At 53.7% G+C, this 22972-nt stretch overlaps 1 protein-coding gene across 1 annotated transcript in view; it reads left to right on the top strand.

Annotated features, from left to right (window-relative positions):
• Galnt17 (polypeptide N-acetylgalactosaminyltransferase 17) overlaps positions 1-22972 on the top strand; it is a 145154-nt gene that overhangs the window by 24539 nt on the left and 97643 nt on the right. Inside the window, exon 2 of the mRNA XM_042688088.1 lies at positions 19794-19977. Within this exon, the coding sequence (XP_042544022.1) occupies positions 19794-19977 (184 nt within the window). The remainder of the gene's footprint in view (positions 1-19793; positions 19978-22972) is intronic.

The raw sequence follows: 22972 nt of genomic DNA, 5'->3' as shown, positions 1-22972 counted from the left end.
AACATCATGGATGGAGGGAGCGTGACCCAGCAGCTCAGGATGACTGATAGCTTGCATGGGCACCTGGAGGTGGGAGATGGAAAGAGCAGACCCTGGGGGTCCTGTGTGCCCAGCCAGCTCCCTCCCCATCGGGTCTGAGCAGGACTGACCCTGTCTTAGGCCCTCCTGCCCCATTGTTGCCCAGGCCCCCGACCACCCTGCCGGGCGGTTGAGAATCTCTGCTGACCGCTTCCCCAAGCCCCTGACGAGCACAGAGCTGCACCTGTGGTCGCTTCCCAGTGGTCGCATCCCTGCTGACACTGTTGTGTCCCCGTGTGTGTCCCCAGGGCCACCTCAGTGCTGGGGACTCTTATCAAGGGGACAGTAATTAGCCATCAGGCGGGGCGTCTGTGGGAGCACCCACCACATTCCCTGTGGACGTCGGGAGTCAGTCCTGGCGGGTGTGGGGAGCTCGCTCGGGAATTTCCTTCTCTGTGGATGGAGCACGGCTCCTAGCGCAGCTGCTCACCTGCGTGGCAATGGAAGTGTGCAAATGTGATGTGTGAGTGGCAGCTGGCATCGCAGGACTGCGCAGTCCTGCCTGGCACTGTGATGTACGAGGTGTTCTGTCCTGTTCTGGCTGAGAGGCCAGGGCGGGGGCGAAGGGAGGGGGGAGAAACAGACAGAATAAAGGGAAGGAGAAAAAGGAAGAGATAAGAAGGGAAGAGGGGCTGGGAAGGTGGCTCAGTGGTAAAGCGCTTGCCTTGCATGCCTGAGGCCCTGGGTTCGATTCCTCAGCACCACAGAAGAAAAAAGAAAAAAGCCGGAAGTGGCACTGTGGCTCAAGTGGTAGAGCGCTAGCCTTGAGCTGAAGAGCTGAGGACAGCGCCCAGGCCCAGAGTTCAGGCCCCACGACCGGACCCCCCAAAAAAAGAAGGGAGGAGTAGACCCTACTGCTGACCCCATTTCACAGAGAGGAAGTGGAGCTGGCCCAGGGAGGTTGATACTCCCCTAAGGACACACAGCAATATGGAGAAGCAGTGGTCAGTCCTTACTGAGGGTCCCACTCTCCTCTTGGTTTCACATTGGAGAATTTCCTGGACGGGAGATGGAGTGTGGACCGGGCGTGGCGGGGAGGGTGGTAGATTCAGTGCATGAGCAGGCCTCCATCATCCACCGGGTCTGGAGGCCCACGGCCCTTGCTCAGCAGCAGTGTTGGGGCACAGGATGTCTGCCACGGCGTGGATTAACTGTGGGAGGAGGAGTGGCCAGTCAGAGACTGGCTCTGACTCAGTCTCTTCAACCGCCTGCCTCCAGATGTGTGGGCAAAAGACAAGAAAAAAGTAAATTAAGTAATTTAAATTCTGCACACTGGCTAATTTTCATCCTCCTCTTACTTGACCTTAGTTAAGTCAGACAAAGAAATTTGAACACAGCCGGGAAAGCATCTTCCAAGGATTTTACCACGGCCCTTAAGCAAATCCCCTTTGTGCCTGCATAATTGTTTTGTCCTGGAAGGTCTGAGCGGCACCCACGGCAGCCCCCACCTGGGGCCTGGGAGAGCTGGGCCTTCACGCGCCAAGGCCTTGACAAGCCTTCACTTTGGATCCTCCCCTGCTGTGCCTCCCTTCCTTCCCCAGCATCTCCCTCCCCTGGCCTGGAGGCTCAGAGTGGAGCCCTGGGGCCCTGGTCGCCCATCCTCTGCCACTGTGAGGTGACCTGAGTGACATCCAAACACCTACCCGCAAGGCTAAAAAGAAAAATGGCTTAATAATACTAAATGTTAGGAAAGAGTAGCTAGTCTACTCTTGGAAGAGAGTTCGGATGTGATCTGATTTCAAGGACATGAAATGCAAAAAGAAAAAGTCTGTAGCCTTTACTCAGATTTTTTTCTTTAAGACGTTAAAAGATAAGCCAGGTGTGTCAGCACATGCCTGTAATCCCAGCCACTTACCCTGTGGAGGTTGGGGTGAGTCTCCTTTTCTCTAAGGGACCAGAAGCCGAAAGTAGGCAGATGGTTTGGTGTGTGCCTGGCAGGAGCCAAAATAACTGGCACAGAAGAGCCTGGAGAAATGGCTCCTGTGGGAGAGCATCTAGCCAGCACGAAGCCCCGAGTTCAAACCCCAGTACCACCAAAAAATAAAAAATCAAACCATCCTGTTGTTATGTAGTTGAGCCCCTCTTCGGCCCACACTTGAAGAAGTGGGCAGTGGAGCTTGCCAGTTCTCTGGGGCTGGGGCCGTGGCCCTGTGGTCTACGTAGAGCGCTAGCCAGTAAGCAGCGGCAGCAGGTGCTGAGTTCAGGTCCCGGTTTTGGACCTCACAGAAGTCACCAGTCTCTGGGCTTTGCAACCTGAGACCTGGGTCTCATTTTAGGGGCTCAGAGTCACGGGACCAATGATGCTCGGTGTGGGCTGTGCAGAGCCAGGAGCAAATTCTCTCTCTGATGCTCCACATCCTGGGTGTCTAGGACACCAGCATGCAGTGCCCATGCCCCCCTCAGCACGGCTAGCAGGCTTACCTCAGGACGAAAGACTACCACGGGACGAGGCGAAGTTCTGCTGTGCTTAGTCCTCAATATCAACCAGCTGCTCTGTGATTACTATTTTGTGCCAGTCCTGGTGCTTGAACCCAGGACCTGGGCATTGTTCCTGAGCTTTTTTGTTCAAGGCTGGTGCTCTGTCACTTGAGCCACAGCTCCACTTCAGGCATTCTGCTGGTTAATTGGAGATAAGAGTCTCACGGACTTTCCTGCCTAGGTTGGGTTTGAACTTCAGTCCTCAGATCTTAGTTTCTTGAGTTGCTGGGATTACAGGTGTTTGCTGCTGGGCCCAGCCCACCATATTTTTTTGTTAGTGGTGTCGCAAAAGGTTGCTTGAAGGGAGACAATGCGCTATTTGTTTGTTCTTTGTGGTTGTTTTCCTCTCTGCATTGGGAGGTTATGTTCAGAATTTTGTTTTTGAGCTGCTCTTTTATTTTTTTAATTTTATTTTACTGGAAAGATGCTGTACAGAGGGGTTACATTTACATGAGTAAGGTAATGAGTACATTTCTTGTCAAACATTGTTACCCCCTACCATCCCTTCCCTCCCCCACCTCCCTCCTTCCTTCCCCTTGTGTTCAGAATTTCTGAGGGACAAAGTTTAGTTCTCAACTCCCACTTGTTCTTTGAAGCCAACAAAGAGTTCTTTTGGGGGATAGTTGGACTGAAAAAGGAAGAGCGGATTGGCCAAGCATTCTTTGGAGCAGTCATGAAGTTGCTGATGGTCACTGTGGTCAGATTCAATGGTGACATTTCTCAGCACTTTAATGAGACTGTGCGTGTGTGTGCATGTGCGCATGTGCAAGGGCGATGTCTGTGTGGGCCTCCACTGGAATTCGGAGCTCTGTTCCAGAGACAGGCCTCCGTGTGGAGCTGGCTGCCTGGCATCGCAGCACAGCCAGGGCCCTGTGCATCTGCACTGCATGCTCAAACCGAGGCACAGCCCCGGAGCCGGGCTACAGCTGGGCTGAGATCGGTGTTGATGGAGGGGTCTGTGGCTGGTGGTTCATCTCAAACCATTGGCATCTGCCCTCGCAGGTAGAGGCGGTCTGCTTCTCTTGCAGTCTCTGCAGGATCTTCCTATCCATGGTGTGAGGATGCTCCTGCAGCCCTGGGGTTCTCATGCAGAGCCTCATGTTGACGGTCAGGCCCTTGACGGCTGAACCAGGCCCCCAGCCCTTCCTTGCACTTGGCATGTAGAGATAGGGTCTCACTTCCTGCCTGTGCAGGTGAGCCCCAGCGCGTGAGTCAGGAGCAGCACAGACCCGTCCATCTCCGAAACCCCTCTCCCTATTTGTAATTTGGGGCTCCAGTGTCTGTTGCGGAGGGTTGGCGTTCATTCTGCCGCACCCCAAGCATCCTCAGATTCTTCCCAGATCCAGGACACTGCCTATAGATCGCTCAGCATCAAATGCGGGCCCTGAAGACTGGGTGCCTCTGTCCGGAAAACACTGAGATTTCTCTGCTCGTCTGTTCCAAAGCTCTCTTTAGAGGTCAGATGGGAGGTCCCCTGCATGTCTGTGGGCTGTGAACATTGCACCATGGGGGTTCAGATCCACGTTCTGGGCATCTGCTGGCTGGGAGGTCAGGCGGGAGGTCCCTTGCGTGTCCATAGGCCATGAGCCTTGTACCTCTGTTATTCTGATCCATTTTCTTTGGTCCTGGATTGAGACACGTTAGGAGCACTTGTGCTTGTGAAGGTGTCCCAGCTTTCCTCCACGGTTAGTGAACTGCCTGGTGTGGAAAGGATCTGAGCGCTGAGCTCTGGGCGCCCAGGGCTCTGGGGCTCCGTGGCGTGTTACCTTTCCTACACAGCCCTCCCGCCCTCCTGCCCCGCGCTGGTGTCTGAACTTGGACTGCCAGGCAGCTTCTCTGCCACTTGAGCCATGGTGCCTCACTCCTGTTTGTTCTTGCTATTTTTCAGGTAGGGGCTTTAAGGGTGCCTGGGACCGACCTTGGACTGTGATTCTGCTCATCTCTGTGTGAGCCACTGGCCTGGACTCTGCTCCATTTCTTGACTGCCAGTTGTTTGGTTGACTTTTCTATGCATAGAGAGATAAAATTGTAATTCAGTCTTCCTTGTGGTACAGTTGATATTCTGTATTAATCTGGAAGTCCTGGGATTTGAACTCAGGGCTGTGTTCTTACTAGGCAGACAGTCTACCACTGAGCCAGCCACACCTCAGCCTGGCTTCCTGCCCAGGCCTCTACCTGGACTCTGATCCACCTATCTTAGATTTCCTGTTGTAGCAGAGACAACAGGTGTGCACCACTGTGCTCTGACATGGAGTCCTTTGGACTTTCCTGCCCAGGGCTGGCCTAGAACTGTGATCCTGTTGATCTCTGCAAAGTAGGAGTACAGGGGGGAGACACTGGTGTGTGGCTTTTCTTTTTGGGGGGAGGTGCCAATCCTGGGTTTGAACTCAGGACCTAGGTACTATCCCCTGAGGGTTTTTTTTTGGGGGGTCCAGTCGTGGGGCCTGAACTCTGGGCCTGGGTGCTGTCCCTCAGCTCTTCAGCTCAAGGCTAGCACTCTACCACTTGAGCCACAGCGCCACTTCCGGCTTTTTTCTTATGTGGTGCTGAGGAATCGAACCCAGGGCCTCTGGCATGCAAGGCAAGTGCTCTACCACTGAGCCACCTTCCCAGCCCCCTGAGGTTTTTTTTTTTACACGCAGCTTGTGCTCTACCACTTGAGCCAGAGTTCTACTTCTGCTTTTTTTTTTTTCTGTTGGTTAATTAGAAATAAGAGTTTCACTGGATTTTCCTGCCCAGGCTGGTCTTCAACTGTGATCTTCAGAGTAGCTAGGATTACGGGCCACTGGTGCCCAGCTTTTTTTTTTTGAGCTTAGCCCCAGCTGCCCACGTGGAGGGTGGTCTCTGCCTCTTGAAGGGTGGATCTCCGCCTTGAGTCTCTCTCTAGAAGCCCCTCATAGCCACTCCGAGACTGCTTTGCAAGTCTCCCTGTCATCTCTCAACCCAGGCTAGTTGACAGCCAAGATTAGCCAGCACAGGAACGGGGTTAGCTTTTCGTAAACATGAATAATGGGCAGAATACAAGGAAATACATTTATTAACTCATTTTATTAACAGGAATAAAGCAATCGTGATGCGGGTACAAGGGCTCTGAGGTGGCCTATATTAAGTTACAGGCCAGAGGACAGAGGAAGAATTTGATGAGGGAAATACATCCTGACTCGTAGCTTCAGGAGAAGCAACCAAGGAAAAATGAAGCTGCTTGTGGTCTTTCTCTAGAAGAAAAAGAATCACCCCCAGGGCCGCGGGGTGTCGAGCTTTGGGGAACAAACACATAAGAAATGGCAAAATCTGTGAGCCGACCTCCCAGCCTGGCACCGTGCCGCTTGGCACAGTCCCATCCCTGCCGTCCTCGGCGGGCATAGCTTCACTTGCTCTGGAATGTGATGTCCTTGTGTCAGGTGGGCACATTTCCAGCTGCCTGCCAGCCTGGCACACCCAGGGGTCTCCTCCCCTCAGGTGTACACATCATTTCCAGAGAACTCCTCTGTCGGAGAGCTAGAGAGCAGTGCTTGCAGGAGAAGGAGGGGCAGCGATGAGGCCTGCCTGGGGAGTCCGGGCGCCTCCCAGCGTGGTTCCCTGCAGAAAGCACTTCTCTTTCTCCCTGGCTTTTATCCCTGGGCTTCCTGTGAGCTGACCTCCAGGCCCCCACCCAGGTCGAAGGTTCCGAGTGCTTGCCTGCGGCTGCGTGCATCCATTTCTAACTAAAGTATGTTCACGTCACTGCGCTTCTCAGTCCCGATCCATCAGACTCATGTGGCCTTCCTGTCTCCAGTGATTTCTCCCTCCCCTCCTTTCCCCTTCCCCTCCTCCCCACCCCTCCTCCCCTCCCCTCTCCTCTCTCTGTTCCACTCTCCTCTGTCTCAGTCAGGACTTCCATCTGTGCCTTGGGCTCCCGGGAGGGAATGATTGAATTCAGTGATCGCAGCATAGTTGTGCCCGTCTGCCTGCCTGTCCTCCCTGCCCGGCAGGATGGTGATGCTGGGGTGACGGCTCCAGTGGCTCTGGCTTGGCAAAGGGGGGTGCTAGAGTGGCTGTGGCACCCTTGTGAGCAGAGGCTCCCTATAATAATTTGAGGTGAAGTGATGTGTCTCATTAAGGACAAGGCTCTGGGATGAAGGGTTTCTTTCTCCCAGGGTGCACACTTGTTCAGCTGAAGGTGACCCTGAAGCTCAGGGTGCTGGAGGTGCGGCAGCGTGTGTGTGTGTGTGTGTGTGTGTGTGTGCGTGTGTGTGTGAATGTCAGTTTGTTCATCTGAGGGTGGGCACCTCTCTACGGAGCTGAGGATGGCTGGTTTCCTCAAGCCATGGCTTTGGGTGTTCATGGGCTTGGGCAGGCAGCATGGACATGACTGTTTTCTGATGACTGTGATTTATAAAGGGCAGCCATTCCTCCTGGCTCTGGAGACGCACCATGGCTCCCTGCACACCCAGTTACACACATACACACAGGCAGGCACGTGGCCACACACCAGATCCTGAGTGCAGCAGGTTGGGGGGAGTGGAGAGGAGGGAACGTGGGGAGCCCTGCCTGGGTTTGCACAGTGGGGATGAGCAGGGAGCTCTAAGCCAGCCCCCCCCCCCCCCCCGCAACCCTGTCCAGGTGACACCCTGGCTGCAGCCCAGCCCTGGACTCAGGCCTCCCTTCCCCCACCGTGTCTCATGAATCTCCACTTCACCGTTTCAGAAACTCCTTTGAAATGGACCCTGCTTAGGCACTGGTGTCTAAAGTCATTACTGACTCCAGGGTGGGACTCGCCACTGCTGTGTTGGTGATGATTTCTGCTTAGTCGTGGAGTTATTTTGCCCATATGGAGATGGAAATGTATCCTTCAGGGGTGTGCTAGTGAGAGCCCCATTTTTTTGGTGGGGGGGTCCGTCATGGGTCTTGAACTCTGGGTTTGGGCGCCGTCCTTGAGCTCTTCGGCTCAAGGTGAGCACTCTACCACTTGAGCCACAGCCCCACTTCTGGTTTTCTGGTGGTTAATTGGAGATAAGAGTCTCACGGACTTTCCTGCCTGGGCTGGCTTTGAACTGCGATCCTCAGATCTCAGCCTCCTGAGTAGCTAGGATGACAGGCGTGAGCCACTGGCGCCCGGCATGAGGCACCATTTCTGTAAGAAACTGCCCAGGACCCCTGACCTGAGGCGTCAACTTCTACCTCCACCCCTCCAATACCACATGGGGACCAAGCTGAGCACGTGGTCTTGGGGACATTTCTCTGAGTCCTAGCACATGGGCATATAATCCCCTCGAAGCAGGGTGGATGAGCACGGGAGCTCGATTCCACCTTCAGCACCACGATGAACATTGAAACTCAGAGAACATCCATCCATCCCTGAGGCTGACAGCCACGCGTCAAGTTAACACCGCGGATCAGGATGCCTGCATGTGGTGTGAGGCCAGAGCTGTTCTCACCATAGGGGAATGAGAAGAAGCCGTGGCTGTGGGCAAATGATAGTCAAGTGTGGCTGTGGAGGATCTCCTGGGAGAACCCAACCAACACCCCACCCCCTCACCCCATTGTCACAGCTGCCCTGGAGGGAGGGAGGGGACAGGGAGGAGGTGCCAGTGACTCTTGGCAGTGGTTCTGTCTGAGAGCCTTTGAGGAAACTGCAGGTAGTTACAGTGTGATCTCCAAGACGGGCTCTTGTAATGAAGGAAATAAAGTTACATGTGGAGAACGGGCTCTGTGAGTGGTGTCCTTGGTGTACTGAGTCTGAATCCTGAAGTCTGGAAGGCAGAGCCTGTGTGTCCATCTCAGGCCTCATCTCCACGCTGCCCTGCCCTGGCTGCCCTGGAGCACAGGGATGTAGGCTCCTGGCATGGGATCTAGTGGGAGGAGAAAGCCAGCCGGGGCCTTCTGCTTTCACAGTCCCTGTGAGCCATGCTTCCAGCCCTGCTTTTCACTGTGCATTGTTAGGACAGGGTCTTGCCCTTGCCTGCCCGTGTGATTGAGCTTCCTACCTGAGGCTTTTTGCTGTCGTTATACACAGCATGTCCCACCAGGCTCTGCTTAGCCCGTGAAGATGGAGCCCTGTGGACTTTACTGCCCAGCCTGGCCCGGAACCTCAGGCCGCCCAGCCTCAGCCTGTCAGCAGCTGGGGAAGGCATCTCCCCCACGTCTGCGCCCTGGCTGGCCTTGAGCTGTGCTCTGTCCCAGCCTCCCCCCAGGTAGCTAGAACTGCAAGCACAGTCCACAGTGGGTGGCTTATGAAGCCGCTACGTTTGATGAAAAGCTCCTTCCTCTCAAGACCTGCTACCCCAGCGTTTGGGATTGGCCCCTTGCATTCGTCTTTCAAGAAACCTGAGAAGGCACGTTTCTCTCTCTGTAGGATGCAAGGGGTAGCACAGATCCTCGGGGCAGCAGTGAGCGTGAGAGGCTGGTGTTAAATTATCTGGAGGCAGGAAACATGGCAGCTCATGCTGCCCACCGTCCCCCAGGTGCATGTGTGTCCATACAGACTGTGCTGGTGTTCGGGTATCTGGGCTGTGCTGGATGCTTCTGACATCCTTTCCCTGACTGGTCTGTGCTCTGGTGTGCAGGTAGGTCTGGTCCTGCAGGCCAGCACCCAAGTATCACCTCCTCTAGGAAGCCAAGCAGCGGAAACTGCACCTTCACCAGGCTCCTGGGGTCTTGATATCAGCTGTCCAGTAGATGTCCTTCCCCAAGTCACCTCTGTGTCCCTGATTCCCCTGTGTACGTCAGAAGTAAAGTCACCCATGACAGAGTATCTGGACACACGTCATGCCTGTCACACCTCTATCGCATTTGTGACTCGTGCTCGGCACAAGCAGCCTCATGCTGCTCCTTCCTGCACCGCATTGCAAGCTGCTGAACCCAGCATGTGTCGACTCCGGAGCCCCAGCTGCCCTGCCACTCATGCCAGATGCTCATGCCAGAGGGTCACGTGTGCCAGTGTGTGGGTCGTCCCCAATCCAGTGTGTCAGGGGCTGTTCCCAGTCCAGTGTCAGGGACCATCCACAATCCAGTGTATCAGGGACTGGACACTGGGGAGGCCAGCCCATGCCACATCAGGCAGTAGACAAGCACCTGGCAGAGGACTTGTGCCCATGACTTAGACTTCACATTGCGCTTGGAACAAAAGGCTAGCAGCGGGCAGAGCAAGCCCAGAGCCTGTGCCACCGCTGCCAGGGAGACTGCAGATTTAAAGCCCGAGCAGCTGGGCTGTGTCAGATCCTCTCTGGCCCCCACAGAATGCGGGCAGTTTTGCAGTCTCAGGACCCTGCACAGCACATCTCCCGTCTCCCCACCCAGCCCCAGGTTGTTAGCAGAGCAGTGTGGAGCCAGGGGCCTGTGCTGTAACACCGTAGCTTCTTAGTAAATTCTGACAGTTCCTGAGTTTCCACTTCGGTTATTATTATTGGGACTAAAACAATAATTATCTCTATTTTATGTTTATAATTACATCATAATTATAATTATTACTGTAAATAATAAAGGGGGGATATGAGCACACAGCCCAGGAGTTCCTCCAGCCTCTGAAGGACCACAGCACTCAGTGTGGACCACTCCTGTGGACCCCTGGGGAAGGAGCCGGGGCTGGAGCTGACCTCGCAGGATGCCCCGTCCTCCGGGTCATCAGCCCCCAGAGGCCCCAGGTCTTGTCCAGCCACCAGCAATAAACCCAGGAAGTTTTTCATGGTTTTTGTTCCCCACTCTGCCCTCACACTGTGTTTGCACAGGATGCAGAATTGTGCTGTGTCTTGTTAGGTGTTGTATCTTCCATGTCTCCCATGGATGACACATTCTGTCCATCACACAGACCCACAGCTGCAGGCTGAGCTGGCCCAGTGTGTTTACACCAGAGAGAGACAGGGCTGTGTATTTGTCCATCAAGTATTTGCATGCTGTTTGCTGTTCTTATCTGGGAACTTGGGCTCTGGTGGGCGAGTGGCCGGGAAGGGAGTGTGGAGAATGTGTTCTGGCATGATGCTGGTACGTGCTTGGGATGTGGCTGCCCAGGGCTGTAAGGGAGCCCACATTTCCTGCATGTTCGTGGACAAAGTTGGGAGTGGGGTGTTTGAGACACAGTGACCGAGTGCATGCTGAGTATTTAGAGAACGTTGAACGGAACTCTGTGGGGACTGCCGCAGGCACCCCGAGGTGGCTGGAGCACCCCATCAGGGCTGAATTGTGGCTTGCCACACAGCCCAGCTCAGCTCCGGGATCGGGGAGATCCAGAGACTCAGAGGCCTAGTGAATTTGCTCATTGTATGTTTACTTGGGATTATTTCAGAGCTGCTGGATTTCTCAGTTCTCCAAAAAAGATGTATCTTACCACTTCTACGTCGGGTGGACAGCTCTCAAGCTTGTGCCTCCAGTGCTATGTCTGGGAATGCAGATAGTTTTGCTTCTTGTTTTTTGTGCTGTCATGGCACTCTGAGATTTGAATTCCATGTTGGGACCTCAGTTGCCCACCCACGTGGGTGGCATGGACACATGGGGCTTTGTAACAGGGGCCTCGGATAGCTCTGATCAAAGCAGCCCTGCAGTCATGTTCTCAGCCTGCCCGTGGGTCCATACACACTCAGGCACAGCTTTACATCATGGGGTGTCGAGTCAGATCCTTGATCTTTGGTTTGTATCTCCATCAGACACCAGAGCTTTGTCGAAGGCTTTTGTCTAAGGCCCTCCTCAGCTGACTACAGCAGAGCAAGGCAGGGCCGGTGGAGCAGGATCTGTGCTTCTGTGTTCCTTGGCTTTGTGGGGTACAAACTTAACCCCACACTTGCCCAGCTCTTCATTCTCCTCACCTCAGTAGCCTTTCCATGATCGAAACAACTCTGGGTTCTGTCTTCCATGTGTAGACACTGAAACCTTTCTCCCTCCCTCCGCCCCTCCCTCCCTCCCTCCCTCTACTCCCAGGGTCTCTGCTGGAACTCACTGTGTGGCCCGCACTGCTATGGAACTTGCCAGCCTCCTCTAAGCTCTGGTTCTCTCAAATGGTCCTGTGAACATCACCAGTGCTGCGGCTCCGTTTGGGGTTCCTCCATTCCTCGATCTTCTTTCCACAGCCCTCTCCTCTTTCCAGCCTCACTTGGGGTGCCAGTGCTTGGGCGTCCTTTGTCTTTCCTCTATGCTTGCATGTCTCCACAAGGAGCTTGTCTCTAAACTCCACTTAAACACCATGAATCAGTTTTCAATCACCAAGCCTGGTCTCTTCCCAAGCTCTTTCACGGGCACCTGACAGCTCCATTCATTTGGATGTCTCTGAGAAGACAGCACCAATTTAACCCGTACCCATGCAGCTCTCAGTTCTGTGTCATGTCTTTTCACACCCTAAGTCTTCTCTTTCCTTCCTCTCCAGCCTCATAAATGGCACCAAAATCCAGCTTCTTGGTTGCTTGTGAGCGTGTGTGAGCGTGAGTTACTCTTGACATTTGTCTTGCTGGGTAAGTGAAGGTTTGGCTCATGTGACTGGGTTCCGAGTGTCAGCTGGGATCTGGCTGCTGAGTGTCGTCATCCTCTTCAGACCACCGTGCTCCCATTGCCATGGTGATGACCAAAGCGGAGGCCAACACACAGGGTGGGCTCTCAGCATCAGCTCATGGCATCCACTGGGATCTGGTTGCTCTGAGCAAATCTCATAGTTAAGTCCAAAGCCAAAGGCATGCTGCCCAGCCCAGTGGTCAGGGTCATCCCTATGGTGTGAGATTCTCATATAGATGCAGGGGCCAGAGAATATACAGTGTACCAGCCAGGCATTAAGGTTCAAGCCTACAACCCTGGCTATGTGGGAGGTGCAGTCTGGATTGAGGGCTAGCCCCAGTGTGGAAGTTTGCACGTCTCCATCTCACCATGGCTGGGCATGGTGATGTATGTATACGTGTCCAGTTACGGGGAAGCATGGTGGCTGGGCACAGCGGTGCCCACCTGTCCCCCCACCACACAGGAAAGCACAGGCAGGAAGACCACAGTGGACAGAAAGAGACCCTACTTTGAAAACAACACAAAGAGTCCAAAGGAATGGCTCAAGTGGTAGATCACCTGCCTAGCAAGCACCAGTGAAGGGAAAGGGGAGTAGGAATAGGAGGAGGAGGGAGAAGGAAGAAGAAAGACCAGGGAAAACAGGTAGGGAAGAGAGGAGGGCCAGGGCAGGCGAGAGAGCACAGCTCTCAGGAACTGCGGCAGGTTCCCAGTCTGCGCTGTTGTGTGTGGTATGTAGCAGGGGCCTGGTCTGCCGCATTGTGCTGGATGTGCTGCAGCTCAGCATCTCTCCCACCCACCTGGGTCTGGGCTGTTCCTCCCCATGGGGTTTTGAGTGACATGGGGATGAGTGCTCAGTTAACCTGTGCAGAGAGCCCGTCGAGCCCGTCCATCCGTTCTTGCCACACCACCCTTTATGAGCTCTCTCCACCTGCACTCTGGGGTGCGCCAGACCCTACCACGTCATCCCACACAGGTGGGAAATCTGTGTCTGTCCTTGGCAGTGAGGCCTGGGCCTCTGTACTATCTTCACCCCAGCAACATGAGACTGACAGGAGAATGGTACTGGAGTTTGAACTCAGGGCCTCATGCTTGTTTGGCTAGTGCTCTGAAACCAAGCCACACTGTCAGACCTATTTTTTTGCCCTGGTTATTTCTGAGGTAAAGTTTTACTTCCTGCTTAGATGCCCCCCCCCCCCCCCCGCCACCAGGCTGTGTTCCACCCACTTTAGGCTTTCTGTTGTAGCTGGGATGGCAGATGTATGCCTGTGCATCCAGCTTCCCTGCCTTTACATGAGGCATCACAGACTTTCCTGCCCAGGCTGGCCTGGAGTCCCTATTCTCCTATTCTTGACTCCCCAGTGGCTGGGATGACAGGCAGGAGCCACCAGCACCCAGCTGGGTATTTCCTGGAGTGCTCAGTGGCTCTCCTCCAGAAAGCCTAGGAATATGGTTTATCCAGGCCAAGTTGCAGCGTTCTTACCTAAGGCATGGGGCAGAGCTCTTCTGAGGATGAAGTTAAATCATTTTTGCAGAAATTCCAGGAAGTATAAAGTTCATCATACACGTAAGACATGCTGTTTTGAGTGAAGCTGCGGTGGAGAATTATGGATGGTTTGTTCGGAAGCACATAACCATGACTCATTTTTCAAGAGCAATGGTGGCTGCACAGCTCACTCGTGGACAGAATATGCTCCGAGTTCTGCTCCCGGGCCACCCACGTGCCCAGACCCAGAAATCCTGTTCTGTCATCTAGGATAGGATCCAGCCTGGATGACTGTGTTACAAAGTGAATGTGCTATCTGGGACAGGATCCAGCCTGGATAGCTGTGCATTACGAAGTGTGTGTGTTGTCTAGGACAGGATCCAGCCTGGATGACTGTGAATTATAAAGTATGTGTGTTGTCTAGGACAGGATCCAGCCTGGATGGCTGTGCATTATGAAGTGAGGTTTTTTGTTTTTTGTTTTGTTTTTTGCAGTGTTGTGGTGTTGAAGGTGAGTCTGAGGAGGTGGTTCAGGTAGATGGAGTCATGCAGGTGGAGCCCCTGATAAGGTGCTGGAGAAGAAGCACGATGTAACTTGGCAGGGAGCAGGCAGCTCACTCAGAGAGAAGAGATCAACAATCTGTTTTCGAAGGCTTGGAAAGAGTTAAGGAAAACCCACAGGAAGTGACAGAAAGGTGAATGTCCCTAGGGGCTTGTGACAGACAAGCTAACAGTGTGGCCACCAGAGGCCTGGAACAGCCAGAGCAGGGCATGTGTCATGGAGTGCAAGGCTCGCTGGACACTGGGGGCAGAGCAGGGCATGTGTCATGGAATGCAAGGATGGCTGGACACTGGGGGCAGGGCAGGGCATGAGTCACAGAATGCAAGGATGGTTGGATACTGGACGGGGAAGGGCCTGCTGATGCCTACCACATCTCAACATTGTAGTCCTACCAAACCACAGCGCAGAAGGGAGGATGCTGGGGAATGAAGGCCCCAACTTGCTCCCTCTTCCCACCCACCAGTATCCTATTGGTGGAACTCCATCCCAGACTAGAGAGCCAGGGAAATTTGAAAGGTCCCTGGAGTCTCCTCCCTGAAGAATACTGGGTGTGAGTTCCAGTACACTCACCCCAACCATATGCCCTCCCTATCGGCATTCCCTCCCCTGTGCGCCCACTTCCTGTGCAGTGACATCATGTGGCCAAACTTCTCCAGATAAATCAGGAGGAGGAAGAGTATGAAGAAAAAGGGAATGTTCAGGCCCTCTAGATCTGATATACTCCACTCCCTCTGTGCCTCTTCATCCTGATCCTCCCCTCATCTCTGTGTTTCCCATCTCTGAGTCCCTGCATTTTGTGTGAAGAGTGTAGTGTGTGCCCTTTCAGGTTTGAGCCCTGTCTGTGTGTATGAACCAGATGATACACTCTGGGGACAGCTCAGGCTGGCCAGGCTCAGTGTCCATGGGCTGGCTTTGTCCTTTCCAGCAGTTCCTGAGGCCATCTAAGTCACCACACTTACGTACAGTGGAAGTTTCTGCTGGTCTGCAGCACCTTTCTTGCAGATGAAATTGGCGGGGGGGGGGGGGGGGGTTGTGGAATGAGAGCTGTGGAGCATGAAATAGATAATTCGTAGTTGTCACATTGCACTGTGCACAGTGCTACATCGTGTTGCTAAGTAGGGGACTTCCACTAAGGAGGAAATGATGCCACCGAGAGAGACAAATGCCTCATTAGCACCCCTTGCTCATGCGTCCTATCACAGCTAAGGTTAGCAGGCATCGTAGTTGTAACTTCTGGACGATCTGACAAACATTTCTGTTTCTGGCCCTCATTCCTGCATTAGGAAGGCCACCCTCAGAGTACCCTGGGCCCACTGAATCAGAGAGGCAGCAGAGATGAACAAGATGAGACCCTGCCTTAAAAAAGGGGGAATGGTGTCTGTAGCTCATGCCTGTAGTTCTAACGACTTAGGAGGTTGAAAATGGGAGGATTGTGATTTGAGGCCAGCCTGGGCAAAAGCATTGATGAGACCTTCTCAGCACATGGCTGGATGCAGGGACACCCGCCTATCATCTCAGCCACTGTGGTCCAGGCATCATCATACTGGCAGGAAAGGAAAACCTGTCTTAAAAATAATTGGTGAGGGATGGGAAGGTGGCTCAGTGGTAGAGCGCTTGCCTTGTATGCATAAGGCCCTGGGTTCGATTCCTCAGTACCATATAAGTAGGAAAAAAAAGCCAGAAGTGGCGCTGTGGCTCAAGTGGTAGAGCGCTATCCTTGAGCTGAAGGACTGAGGGACAGCGCCCAGGCCCAGAGTTCAGGCCCACAACCGGAAACACCCCCCCCAAAAAAAAAATTGGTGAAAAGCAGGGCTGGAGACATGGCTCAGTAGTACAACACCTGATTGGTAAGTACAAGGCTCCCAGTCCAAAAAATGCCAATAGCATAGAGATGCCTGGCTTTAGTTTAACTGCAGCCTTAATGGTGTCCTCCCCAACAATGGCCCTCAGGTCACTCTGCAGCTTCTCCCACCCTCTGCAGCATGGATCCACTTCCCCACTATGTGGACTTGTCCAGTGGAGAGTGTCTGTGGGGTCCAGCCCGGGGAGCGCAGAGCCTCATGATCCCTTGTGCGAAGACGGCTGTCTGCTGATGGGAGCCCACATCCTCGTGTACCTCAGATGGAAGTGTGTGCCTCCTTGGTTGGGTGGTTATTCTCTTGGATTGAGTACGCAGCTTCAGGATGGACAGATGGAGGGAGGAAGGGCCCCCCTCCCAGCCAGCAGGCCCTGGTAATCATGCACTGGGCAGGTGCAGGACGAGGCCACCTCAACACTGAGCTGTGAATGTGGCTCACTGAGCTTCCCCCTGCCCTTGACCTGGCAGAGAGCATATTTCCTCTGCACAAACTCAGGAAAGAGGGCCAAGGCCTTGTGGTGGTGGGGTGTGGAGCACGTTTGTGGGCCTTTGACCCACCTCAGGGGCGCTGCCTGCCCGGACAGGGCCCGGCTCCCTGAGCTCCATCCACGGGAGATCTGCAGAGCCCTTTGCCTCTTAGTCTGCATTCAGCTGAGCTATGACAGTGAATAGAAAAAAAAAGAATAGAAGCCACCACAACAAAAGTGTTCTCATCAAGTAGTCAAAATCCTGAAAAGTCCAAGCGGTTGATCATCCGCTGCAGTGACCAGCCTATAAGCCATCCCTGTCCGGGTCCCTGTCCCACAGGCTCCCGCCCTCTCCTGAGCAGGTATTGCCCTGATGGGCTTATTTCCCACTGTGATTTGTTCTCAAACATTCTGCACTTCCTTTTGCCATTTAGATGAAATTTAAATAAAACTGTTAGGCACAGAGCTGTGTCAAGCAGTTTCAAGCCTTAAGCTCATGATAAAATCATTCTGCAAGTTGTTCCCTGGGCCTTGCTCTTCTGATTCTGTGGTGTGTGGGTGCCTGCCCCCCTTCTGATTCTGTGGCGTGCGGGTATCCGCCCCCCTTCATGTGGTTGTCCAGGGAGAGAGCAAGTCAGGCAGGAGCAGCCTAGCTCCATCCTACCCCCTCTGCCCTCTTCTGTTTATGGACTCTGTGCCACCTCCTCTTCCATTCCCAAAAGGAAGGAGAGGATCTGGACTGCACAGTGGACGTGAATCCTGAACTTATGCAGAGTTCATGTTGAGGTCATATTGTGTTTTCTGTGGCAGATGATGGCATCTTTCAAATTGGAAGCTGTTATCTGAGATGCAGTGTGGTTGTCTGGGGCTGTATCTGAGATGCGGTGGTGGGTGGTGGTTGTCCAGGGCTGTATCTGAGTGCGGTGGTGGTTGTTCAGAGCTGTGTCTGAGTGGTGGTTTTCAAGGGCTGTATCTGAAGGGCTGGGAAGGTGGCTCAGTGGTAGAGTGCTTGCCTTGCATGCATGAGGCCCTGGGTTCAATGGCTATATCTGATATGTGGTAATGGGTGCTGGTGGTGGGTGGTGGATGTCTGGGGCTGTATGTGAGATGCAGTGGTGGTTGTCCAGGACCGTCTGTGAGATGCATTGGTGGTTGTTTAGGGCTGTATCTAAGATACAGTGTGGTTGTCCAGGGCTGTATCTGATGGGATGGGTGATGATTGCCAGGGCCGTATGTGAAATGTGGTGGTGGGTGGTGGTTGTCTAGAGCTGTATCTGGGATGTGGTAGTGGTTGTCCAGGACTGTATCTAAGATACAGTGGTGGTTGGTGGTTGTCCAGAGCTGTATCTAAGTGCAGTAGTAGTTGTTCAGGGCTGTATCTGAGATGCAGTGGTGGTTGTTCAGGGGTGCATATAAGATGGGGCAGTGGGTGGTGGGTGGTGGTTGTTGAGGGCTGTATCTGAGTGAAATGGTGGTTGTCCAGGGCTGTATCTGAGTGAGGTGGTGGTTTTTCCAGGGCTGTATCTGAGTGTGGTGGTGGTTGTCCAGGGCTGTGTCTGAGTGTGGTGGTGGTTGTCCAGAGCTGTGTCTGAGTGCGGTGGTGGTTGTCCAGAGCTGTATCTGAGTGCGGTGGTGGTTTTTCCAGAGCTGTGTCTGAGTGTGGTGGTGGTTGTCCAGAGCTGTATCTGAGTGTGGTGGTGGTTTTTCCAGGGCTGTATCTGAGTGTGGTGGTGGTTTTTCCAGGGCTGTATCTGAGTGCAGTGGTGGTTGTCCAGGGCTGTGTCTGAGTGTGGTGGTGGTTGTCCAGAGCTGTATCTGAGTGTGGTGGTGGTTTTTCCAGAGCTGTATCTGAGTGTGGTGGTGGTTGTCCAGGGCTGTATCTGAGTGCGGTGGTGGTTGTCCAGAGCTGTATTTGAGTGTGGTGGTGGTTGTCCAGAGCTGTATCTGAGTGTGGTGGTGGTTGTCCAGAGCTGTATCTGAGATGCAATGGTGGTTGTCCAGAGCTGTATCTGAGTGTGGTGGTGGTTGTCCAGGGCTGTATCTGAGTGTGGTGGTGATTGTCCAGGGCTGTATGTGAGTGTGGTGGTGGTTGTCCAGGGCTGTATCTGAGTGTGGTGGTGGTTGTCCAGGGCTGTATCTGAGTGTGGTGGTGTTTGTCCAGGGCTGTATCTGAGTGTGGTGGTGGTTTTTCCAGGGCTGTATCTGAGTGCGGTGGTGGTTGTCCAGGGCTGTATCTGAGTGCGGTGGTGGTTGTCCAGGGCTGTATGTGAGTGAGGTGATGGTTGTCCAGAGCTGTATCTGAGTGCGGTGGTCGTTGTCCAGAGCTGTATCTGAGTGTGGTGGTGGTTGTCCAGAGCTGTATCTGAGTGTGGTGGTGGTTTTTCCAGGGCTGTATCTGAGTGAGGTGGTGGTTGTTCAGAGCTGTATCTGAGTGCGGTGGTGGTTTTCCAGGGCTGTATCTGAGTGAGGTGGTGGTTGTCCAGAGCTGTATCTGAGTGTGGTGGTGGTTGTCCAGGGCTGTATCTGAGTGTGGTGGTGATTGTCCAGGGCTGTATCTGAGTGTGGTGGTGGTTGTCCAGGGCTGTATCTGAGTGTGGTGGTGGTTGTCCAGGGCTGTATCTGAGTGTGGTGGTGTTTGTCCAGGGCTGTATCTGAGTGTGGTGGTGGTTTTTCCAGGGCTGTATCTGAGTGCGGTGGTGGTTGTCCAGGGCTGTATCTGAGTGCGGTGGTGGTTGTCCAGGGCTGTATGTGAGTGAGGTGATGGTTGTCCAGAGCTGTATCTGAGTGCGGTGGTCGTTGTCCAGAGCTGTATCTGAGTGTGGTGGTGGTTGTCCAGAACTGTATCTGAGTGTGGTGGTGGTTTTTCCAGGGCTGTATCTGAGTGAGGTGGTGGTTGTTCAGAGCTGTATCTGAGTGCGGTGGTGGTTTTCCAGGGCTGTATCTGAGTGAGGTGGTGGTTGTCCAGAGCTGTGTCTGAGTATGGTGGTGGTAGTCCAGAGCTGTGTCTGAGTGTGGTGGTGGTTGTCTAGAGCTGTATCTGAGTGAGGTGGTGGTTGTCCAGAGCTGTATCTGAGTGTGGTGGTAGTTTTCCAGGGCTGTATCTGAATGGGGTGGTGGTTGTCCAGGGCTGTATCTGAGTGAGGTGGTGGTTTTCCATGGCTGTATGTGAGTGTGGTGGTGGTTGTCCAGGGCTGTATCTGAGTGTGGTGGTGGTTGTCCAGAGCTGTATCTTTGTGAGGTGGTGGTTGTCCAGAGCTGTATCTGAGTGTGGTGGTGGTTTTCCAGGGCTGTGTCTGAGTGTGGTGGTGGTTGTCCAGGGCTGTATCTGAGTGCGGTGGTGGTTGTTCAGAGCTGTGTCTGAGATGAGATGCAGTAGTGAGTGTCCAGTAATTCCACCTCTCTCTTCCTTTTCTAGGCTTGTCCAAATCCCTTGGCCTCATTGAAGGGTATGGGGGCCGAGGCAAAGGCGGTCTTCCCGCAACCCTGTCCCCGGCTGAAGAAGAGAAGGCTAAGGGACCCCATGAGAAGTATGGCTACAACTCCTTCCTCAGTGAGAAGATCTCACTGGACCGCTCCATTCCGGATTACCGGCCCACCAAGTGAGTACTGGATGCTTCTGTCAGCGCCAGCTTGGCAGGTTGGGTGAGGCGGACTCGGGCCATGAGATTCCCCACGTAATTTGTGACTAGTCGAGGGAGCTTTCCTCATAACTCAGTCAACTATGGACTCTTCTTGCAATGAAATTTTAGCTAAAACATTAAAGAGTTGGGTGTGATAGAGCATGCCTATAATCCCAGCTACTTATGAGGATGGCGTCCAGGATGTGAGACTCTTATCTACAAAATAAACAAAAACAATCCAGAAAGACTGGGGGAGGGCTGGCTCACACGGTAGAGTGTGTGCCTAGCAAGCATGAGGCCATGAGTTCAATTCCTGCTGCTGCAAGAAGAACAAGTCTAGTATATTGTCTTGAGCCTGTATTTTGTGTAGAGGATGGTTTGCTATTTGTATCTTTTTTTCGTGACATTATATTACAAGTGTGTTCCAAGGTGATCAGTTATTGTCAATCCCATTGGAAATTTAGGATATGTTCTTTTTCTTTATTTTTCTACGTCACGTTCTGAATGTTTCTCAGCCGCGTCTTTGTGTGTATTGATTTGATATTCTCTTAGTCCACATGTGTAAAAGGTAAATTCCCTATTAAGAAATACAGAATATAGAATTATAGAAATATTCTCAGAAGTTCCCGACCTATATTGGATGTGTTGTTTTGCTGAAAAAAGCATTTCCACCGCAATTTCCCTCAACTCTCCCAGTAGGAGGGCAACATTTTAAGAATGCCGTTGGAAGTTGGTAGGCATTGTTGCTATTTCCACGCTTTTCAAACGCATCTGTCATATGAGGCGGCTTCCTTATGACGTGTGTGCTTGTAGATACTGCACCTCTGACCCCCTCGCTCTCTTCTCTTCCTTCATTCCACCACCACAGGCTCCTTCGTTCTAGTTCCCACACACAGGCAAGGAACCTGGACCCGACTCCTCCTTTTTGCCTCTGTGTGTCCCCTCACCCCCAGCAGAGCTCAAACTATACCTTTTTAATTAGAAACCCTTTACCATTTTAAAGATTTGGTTGCATCTCCTCTGGATCATGCGAATCTTTTTTTCTGAGCTCCGAGAGGGAGGTGTTCTTTCCTGCTTATGACACAGGGAAAGGGATGAACAGAATCTGGGTGCTGTGGAAGGAGACCTGGCCTGGTGTGGACGCGTGTGCCTGGGGTCACTCGCTGAACCCTGCCATCTGCTGGGTTTTCCGTCTCTCCTTTTCCATTTAGTGCCTTTGCTTGGAGTAGGTGATTGCTTTTTTCAAATGGGTTTTCTGCAGATCAGCTTGGTGTTCTGGGTAGTGAGAAAAATAAATATACGATGAATAAAATGATCTAAAGTGGATTTGAAACCACTGAAGCTCTAAAGGCACCGGGAAACCTCTCTTTCTCCTTATGAGTTAGCGCTTGCTTAGGAGCACTGGGAAGGCCTACCTGTGGCAGGCTGCCCGCATGCCCCCTCCGTGGCAGGCCACCTGTGTTCCCTCCCTGTGGCAGGCTGCTGTGTTCCTGTGTGCCAGTATCTGGCTGCTTTCATTGCCTGGTGATCTCTGTAGCTGCTCTTATTTGGATGCTGGCAGATAAACATGGTCCTGCTTTTCACTGTCAGGAGAAGGAACATGTCTCCGGATGCCTCACTGGAGATAGGACGGCTAAGCCAGCACTGAGCATTTCTGCTGTGCTGGGTGCCTCACCCTTCATGGAATAGAGAGCTGAGGACAAGACCTGGCCCTGACCTCCCTGTTTCCTGTCAGGCCCTGACCTCCCCACTTCCTGTCCGGGCCCTGGCCTCCCTGCTTCCTGTTTGGGCCCTGGCCTCCCCATGTCCCACTTCCTGTCCAGGCCCTGACCTCTCCATGTCTTGTCCAGGCCCTGACCTCCTTGCTTCCTGTCCAGGCCCTGACCTCCCCACTTCCTGTCCAGGCCCTGGCCTCCCCACTTCCTGTCCAGGCCCTGACCTCCCTACTTCCCACCCAGGCCCTGACCTCCCTACTTCCTGTCCAGGCCCTGACCTCCCCACTTCCTGTCCAGGCCCTGACCTCCTTGCTTCCTGTCCAGGCCCTGACCTCCCCACTTCCTGTCCAGGCCCTGGCCTCCCCACTTCCTGTCCAGGCCCTGACCTCCCTACTTCCCACCCAGGCCCTGACCTCCCTACTTCCTGTCCAGGCCCTGACCTCCCCACTTCCTGTCCAGGCCCTGACCTCCTTGCTTCCTGTCCAGGCCCTGACCTCCCCACTTCCTGTCCAGGCCCTGGCCTCCCCACTTCCTGTCCAGGCCCTGATCTCCCTACTTCCCACCCAGGCCCTGACCTCCCTACTTCCTGTCCAGGCCCTGACCTCCCCACTTCCTGTCCAGGCCCTGACCTCCTCACTTCCTGTCCAGGCCCTGACCTCTCCATGTCTTGTCCAGGCCCTGACCTCCCCTCTTCCTGTCCAGGCCCTGACCTCCCCACTTCCTGTCTAGGCCCTGACCTCCCTACTTCCCGTCCAGGCCCTGACCTCCCCACTTCCTGTCCAGGGAGGGAGACAGATCCACATGCTTAGTGTGTGGTCATGGTCCCTGTGGCCTGGCGAGGCCAGAGGAGTAGGCAAGATTTGCAAGGAGGGTGTGAGAGCTTCTTGCTGGAGCTGGAGCTGAAGGACACACATGGGTCAGGAGAAGGAGGAGGACAGGAGTGTCTTGGTGTGGCACAAGGCATGGGTGCAGGTGCAGGGGTGTGGGTAGGGGTATTGGGGTGTGGGTGTGGTGTGTGGGGTTGTGGGTGCTGGGGGGTGTAGGTGGGCATGGGTGTGGGCTGCTCAGCCTGCTGTATGCGAAGGGAGGGAATTTCCCATTTGTACCTGGAAGCCGATGGTGAGAGAATGGGGGATGGGGTGCATAGGGTTGCTGATGGAAGGAGCATGGAGAAATGGGAACTTAGAACACAGCAGGAAAGTGGGGGCTGGACCTCCTCCATGAGAGCCCAGGGGTGGGAAGCAGAGGAGTGCTGCAGT

This window comes from Dipodomys spectabilis, unplaced genomic scaffold, assembly GCF_019054845.1.
Source record: "Dipodomys spectabilis isolate Male_0828 unplaced genomic scaffold, ASM1905484v1 ptg000112l, whole genome shotgun sequence".
Classification (NCBI taxonomy): domain Eukaryota; kingdom Metazoa; phylum Chordata; class Mammalia; order Rodentia; family Heteromyidae; genus Dipodomys; species Dipodomys spectabilis.
Note: the sequence above shows the minus strand (reverse complement) of the source record. Positions and strands in the feature narration are given on the sequence as shown.